Source organism: Lactuca serriola, chromosome 1, assembly GCF_051521515.1.
Source record: "Lactuca serriola cultivar US96UC23 chromosome 1, Lser_US96UC23_V15, whole genome shotgun sequence".
NCBI lineage: Eukaryota > Viridiplantae > Streptophyta > Magnoliopsida > Asterales > Asteraceae > Lactuca > Lactuca serriola.
In genome coordinates, this window is record NC_136408.1 from 46,440,093 (window position 1) to 46,447,514 (window position 7,422).

At 33.9% G+C, this 7,422-nt stretch overlaps 1 protein-coding gene across 1 annotated transcript; it reads right to left on the minus strand.

Moving 5' to 3' along the window:
• Positions 1 to 3,369: 3,369 nt before the first annotated feature.
• LOC145086819 (uncharacterized) lies at positions 3,370 to 4,710 on the minus strand. Its single transcript, XM_079024655.1, has one exon. The coding sequence runs from the start codon at positions 4,333 to 4,335 to the stop codon at positions 3,895 to 3,897; it is 441 nt and encodes a 146-aa protein (XP_078880781.1). The 5' UTR covers positions 4,336 to 4,710; the 3' UTR covers positions 3,370 to 3,894.
• Between the last annotated feature and the right edge of the window lie 2,712 nt (positions 4,711 to 7,422).

The window sequence follows — 7,422 nt, forward strand, 5'->3', positions numbered from 1 at the left end:
GTTGTGTTATCTTTTTTTATAACAGGAAAGATAAGACTCACGTTTTGAATGTTTTAATATTCGAGTTAGAGATTTATTGTGCATTAAACACTTGTATTTTCTGTATTATATTTGGAAAAACATGAATTCATATATTATTTTAATCATGATTTGTTGTACTCTTAGCTTAAATGATTGAACTGTTAAAACTATTTTTAAAAATAGTAAGGTTTGTATAATATATATATATATATATATATATATATATATATATATATATATATTTCATAGGCTTTGTGCAATTTTCAGATACTTTACTTTTACTTTTCATATACTTGATGAGCACAACTGTACTTTTTCTAAAACTCTATGCGTTGAATTTTTAACTACCGAAATTCCTAAACTGCCAAAACTTGTGGTGTGTGCTTGTGGCTCAATGGCCATGGCCCCATTTACAAAAGGGAGGCTCAAGCCAAGCCCAATGGTTTATGGATCGTAAGATACCGACCCATATACATCATAAACTTGTAAGTCTTGTCTTGTAATCTGTAACTATGCATGAACATAGTAACCAATTTAGGGGGTGTTTGGCTAAGCTTTTGAAAGGCAAAAGTCATTTTAGGAAAAGTTGCAAAAAGTCAGGATTCTTTAACTTTTCCAAAAAGTTTATTTTTCTTTATATAAAAAACTAACTTTTACAAGATTACCAAACATCTTTTGTCTTTTTATCTTTTCCTAAAAGCTAAAAGATGTTTTAAAAGATAAAACAAACACCCCCTTAGACTAGTCTTGAATTTAAACTCAGGACTGATCTAGAACCGAACAGCCTAAGTCTAGTCTAGACCGATGGGCTTTTGTGGGTCTTCATTTTCATGTACCTGTTGGTCTTTAAGCAGTCTTAAATCTGTTCAAAATCGGGTTGGTTTAGGTATTGGGTGGTTAAACCAGTTTTTAATCGGTCCAAATCCGGATTCTCTCCGGCGTTGATCTCACTCATTCACTAGTTTTAATTGCAATGGCTATTTTTCAGTCATGGTTTATCTAAACCCATCTTAGATCGGTCTAAACAAGTCTAGACGAATTCCCAACAATTAGTTTTTATTTTTTATCCAAAAAATTACTCTATAATAGGTCATACGTTCCATTTTCTCTTTCAAAATCCCTCATTCTAAATGACCTTCGGTTCTCCCAAGCACTATTTATTTTTTGAAACCACCCACAAAGCCGAAACGAAACTGGACGAAAAAAACTGAATGCCACTAGAAAGACTGCAAACCGAACCAGTCTAGATCGAAAAACAACGCAAGGCCGGTTCACCAAAGACCTAAAAGGACCGAACCATTATTGACCGACATGATTATGAGTTTGTTCACCTCTGACTACCATGCTTCCAATTACTACATATGTTAATGGGACGTGTATTTGTGATCATAATCTTGTACCGATTGTAAAACCATATGTGAAATCCGGTCTTTTACTGTTGGGTACTTAATTGGTATCCTAGTTTATGATCTTAATAAGTTAAAATTTATCACTTGTAATTTTCATTACCTAAAACTCAATCGCAATCTCATTGCTCTGATTCAGTCCGCTAAACATAAAAGGCTGACTGGAAAATGGACGTCTTTTACCCTTACCCATGGCTCACCATCTCCTTCGCTCCAAGCAGCTTTTCCTTCAACGGACATCACTCATCCTCTCCATCACTTCTATCTATCCTCTTCAGCCTCGCTGGAAACCTCCTCTGTCGCCATCCTCTTCACCACCAACTACCTCCTTCAATGTCGAACTCCCAACCCCCTGAAGCATCGTCGTACCTACCTACATCCCCATCGTTCGTTCATCGTCTTCCTCTTCCACCGCCAATAAGGTATTTCCTTTTTCTTTTCATTTTGTTCGTTTTTATGCTTGAAGATGTTTTCCAATTTGTACCGATTATGCTGTGGAACACGATTTGGCATTATGGGTATGTTGATTTGGAAAGAAGATGAGGTTAATCCATCTCAACTAGGTCTATTTCTTTTCAATTGCAATCCATTACTTGTTGATTCCTTCTGATTTCACAAGAAAATGATTTCTTATCATAATGATTTCTTTTTGGCCCAGAAATAGGTAGTTGATGTGATGAAATCAGAAGCTCAATAATTGATTGTGGGTTCTTGAACTCTGGCATCTTATTCGCTTAAGCTTGGTGTTTGAATTACTGTGGAGGTTCTTTGTAGATAGTTCGAGATTGAGTTTTTTTTAAAGCTAGGGGTAGAACGGGCATATACTAATGGATAAAATTCAAGTAATCTAATGATTATGAAAAGTGATCCTTGAGACGTGTTGTTAATTCAGATCAAAATCTGCAAATTTGTCTTTGTATTATGCTATTTTAAACTTGGAGTTATACTGATGATGCCTACTAGATTTGTAGATGACTTATGTATTTGATTTCTTGATTATGGTTTTGTATTTGGATTGTTTCTTTACCCTGCTACACTAGAGGGTTGTTATCTTGTTATCCTAAACAAACACCAGAGATTTGTTCTCTTGTTATCCTAAACAAATTTTTAAACAGGTGGCTGATCAATGTTTACCGTCAGTTAAAGAAGTGTGACAACCCCTTTCCCTGGGTTCAAGCTTTTTTCTTTTGTAGTTTTATGATTTGTTTTTATAAATTGTAACTAGGATCATTGTATTTCATATTTTATTCATGTGATTGTTAGTAGTAACCACTTATGATAATGGTTCAAACCTAGTACATATGAATGCAAACACAAGTTTTTTTTTTCAATTGGTAAGAAGAAGTGAAGACAATCAAGAGATATGTTAATTTTTTCTTTTGATCTTCATGTTTTTTAGATTATTGTATAAATGGAGTTAATTAATAATATATTATGGTTTGAGAATATTGCATAAATGTATTATTATAAAAAAAAATATTGTTTGAGGGTAATATTGTCATTTTGTTTGGTCAGTCAGACGTAAAATCAAACAACAAGTTTCAATCAGAAGTTAACTCAATCAAAATTTCTAACTCAGTCAGCTTCTAACCCAGTCAGTTCTTACTCAGTCAGCAACTATAAACGACCCCTAAGTTTGAAATCATGTAATTAATAATAAAATTGTATCTATTATAAAAATATAAATTGTTAGGGATTGGGTAAATCGGGTAGTCCGACAAATTTTCCTAGTACTATAACCATTCCATACCCGAGAAATTTTTGTCTCATAACCATTTATCCGACCCAAAAACCAGTCTCATAAGTCATAAGTTTCAGGTTCAGTTTTTCCACTTGGTTTTGGTACTTTTGACATCGCTACTATTTACCATTATTAAATTATCTAAATGTCTAGAAAGAGTAAAGTAAAATTTATTATATACCTGAAATAAAAAAACAAACAAATAGAAAGCGAGTATACACATTAATCAGCAAGATATGTAAACACTATCTATCTTCTGAATTACAGTCAATCATAACCAGATAAATAGCCCTACGCAAAAATATAACTGATCCCCTCAAGCAGGAGTTTTTGCATGTATACCACAGATTCACATAACCATGGAAGAACAATAAAGATTAAGAATTTGGAAAGAAACGGTTCCTTATGGTATACAACATAACTAAATCGATCAAATAAAATTTTGTGAAAAAGAATGGCATACAAGAATTACGCATTTACAATACCTCATCAAATCAATCATCTAATCCTTCAGATCTGTCAATAATCCGACTGCATCTTCCACTCAATTTGACGAATTTGTGCGTTTTCATAAAAAAGATCAACAAATCAACCCAGTATGCAAATCATCTGTTCTGATCCCACAAATCTGTGATTAATCCAACTGCATACTCCCATCAATTTGACGAATTTGTGAGTTTTACTAAAATCAAGAAATCAACTCAGTATCCAAACCATCTATTCTGATTAAAGTCTGTCGTGGGTCTTGATTAAATGCCTCCTCTTGATTACCAAAAAAGTCGCCGCACAAATCTGTAAGATCGCGGCTAAACCCACGAATATGAATCCAAGTTTCTTTCCAAAGTTGAGATTTTTCGACAGCGGCGGCGGAGGAGGAGGGTGTTCTCTGTGTTGTGGTTTTGATCTCCTAGGGCGGATTGAACCTGGAGGGTGTGGTGCCTTTCTTGGAGGTGGTGGAGGCTGTGAAGATCTCGGTGGTGGTGACGGTGGCGGGGGTGGAGATGGAGGTGGGGACGGAGGTGGAGGTGGGGGTGAAGGTGGAGGCGGGGGGGATGGAGTAGGAGGTGGTGGGGGCGGCGGTGGCAGCGGCGATTGTTGTTGGGAATCGACATAAACAGAAAATAACCCAAAGTACAACAAAACGAAGGTCAACAATGGCGATTCCATGATTACATGAATCAAGTCATCAATAGATAATCAACAAGTTTAAGAGCTAGCATCTCGGTTGTGTGGGTATTAAGATCGAATCAAGAAAATTACTCTCTCTTCTCTTCTTCGGTGAATCGAACATATAGGAGGAACTAATTTGCTGCCAAATCTTGAATCCTTCAATCAGTAACCACAGATTTGGTGAAGCTGAAAACAAAAATGGAACCAAGGGTTTATGAAATGGATTTGGTGGTCAACTGTGATTCAAGAATCTTTAGGGTTCGATCAATTTTGGATCTACAGTTGGGGTGAAGGTGTTTGTGATGTTGCCGGAGAGACAGATAGAAAAGAGAGGTGGGTGGGTGGGGGAAGGAGACAGCGAAGATGGTAGAGGGAAGCTAGACATGATAAGGATTTTCTATTCGAAGGTAGGCCCTAATTTTTTAGATTTATTTATTTTAAATATATTAATCGAATTATTTTTAAGAAAAGAAAAACCCAAACTTTTGGTTTACGCGCCGAAACTCTTAAAACCAATGTTTTGGAGATATATAGAGGTGTTTGTGATTGCAAGTGACTTTTTTGATTTTTGATTTTTTAAAAAATGTAAAAGATTCTAAAAGATTTTTGATATTTATAAAAGGTCTTATGAAATTAATTTTTTTTGTAAGAAGACTTTGTGTTTTTCAAAAGTCAAGAAATCGTGATTTTTTATGATTTTTATCTTGGTATAATAACTTAAAAAGGTAATATATTTTGCGATTTGTATATATTTAGTCACTGAGTTTTTTTTCGTCCATATTTACCCTTTCAATTTGTTAAACTGTACACATTCAGTCCTTATGACCGGTTACTGCAGGTTAGCCGGAAAAAATGACTTAATAAGGTAATATATTTATCATTTTGTACACATTTAGTCCTTAATATTTTTTTTGTTTCAAAATAAGTCATTTTTGTTTTTGTACATATTGAGTACTTATGAATGTTTTCTTTAGGTTTTTCTCACGACATCTTACGTGGGACAATCATTGATGAAGTGTGAGGTTGTTGATGTTTATATGTAATCTCTCATTTTCACAATAAAAAAATTTTCATTTTTAAATAAGGCAAAACTCCCTAATTATAAATCCATTATTAAGAAAAAACGTTTATTCCAAAATACATTTATCGAAAATCAGAGTAATATAAAAACACAGAATCCTCAGTATTGTAGATGAGTGTGTACAGTCATGCATTCTCCTTCCTACAACCAACGATAGAACCTGAAAACATAAACAACTGGGTAAGCACAAAGTTTAGTGAGTTTCCACCAAAATACCCGATACAGCAAACGTATCATCATCTATAACACACCTACACTCATCAGACTGGGATACCTTGGCACAATCAGTAATCGGACTGGAATGCCAACATATAACAGGTCCAACCAGTCATCGGACTGGAATACTCAAGGTTTGTTGGCATGACGCATTAACCCAACCGTTCTTCTCGAGTCTCCGTGCCTATAGCTTATAGTCGGCCTGCACCAGGTAACTTGGTCTACTGCATATAACAGGACCAGCTCAACATATCCCACATAAGATGTCGTGAGAAAAACCTAAAGAAATCATTCGTAAGTACTGAATGAATACAAAAATAAAAATGACTTATTTTGCAACAAAAAAATATTAAGGACTAAATGTATACAAAAATATTAAGGACTAAATGTGTACAAAGTGAGAAATATATTACCCTATTAAGTCATTTTTACCGGCTAACTTAGAGTAGCTAGTCATAAGGACTAAATGTGTACAGTTTAACAAGTTGAAGGGGTAAATGTGGACGAAAAAAAAAACTCAGTGACTAAATATGTACAAATCGAAAAATATATTACCTTTTTAAGTCATTATCCATTTTTATCTTCTTAAAAGATAAATTATCTTTAAAAGTTAAGAAATATTAAACACATATTTTTTAAAACGGATTTTTGACTTTTAACCTTTTCAAAAGCTAAAAGTCAAAAAGTTCTTTTACAAAAATAACTTTTATAATCTTAAAAAGCAATCCCAAACATTAAAAAAACAAAAAATAATAAAAAAATCACATTCTTGTCTTACCATGTTTTCAAAATGAGAAATAGACATCAAGGTAATTATATTTTTGTCTTGTTTACATTTCAATATATTTTTTTATATATATAGGTTGTTGGAAGTATTCACATATTGTAACATCCCAAAAATACGGTCTAAAATTTTCATTTTAAAGTAAACAATTACAAAACCATTTGTCTAAAAACAATCAAAGTATCACTCATAACAAAAGTCAATTAATCGATAGTCAAAACATGACATAATAAAACATCATCAGAGTACAAATCCCAAATATCTTTGCTGCGGAAAATATAGTGTGATGCCGACTCATTTCCATTCGAAGAGGAAGTACCTGAAACCAAAACTAAAAACTGTAAACACAAAGCTTAGTGAATTCCCCCATCATACCACATACCATACAATTGTTGGATAAGGTGTCTAAGTCCATAACTATTTTTGGTATGTACTTGACCCGACCCGGCATGGTCCATTTGGGTTGCATGGCACCATGCAATTGGATAGACTAAATGAGAGAAATATTACACTTATGGTTTATTAATATATTATAAGTTCTAATATATTAATAATATTATTTAATTAGTTTAATCAAGAATTAATCTAGAATTAATTAAGTGATCAAATTGTAACTAATTAAATATATGGGTTGATTATGTAAATCATCCATAACTTATATAGTGGGCTAAGAGGCTCCATGGATAATCAAGTTGGGTTAAACCCATTGGATGCTCCATGGAGGCTCCATGGGAGTTACAAACCCATGGGTCATGGAAATGAAGAGTCATGACACATTAGGGTTTACATGGTGTAACCCTAAATATGTCAACACTATATAAAGCTCATGTTTCTCCCAAAATCGGCTACACACTTGCATGCTTGACGGCTAGAGCCGATTTTTAGAGTGTTATACTTCCTCTCCAAGTTTACTCCATAGCATTTGGTGTTGTGTGAAGCATTTGAGGCATCACACTTGGGGTGCTAAGCTCACAAGGTTTCAAGGATCAAAATCAACAACAAG

Coding starts and splice junctions, on each gene's coding strand:
- LOC145086819 (XM_079024655.1), bottom strand. CDS start 4,335: ATGGAATCGCCATTGTTGACCTTCGTTTTGTTGTACTTTGGGTTATTT.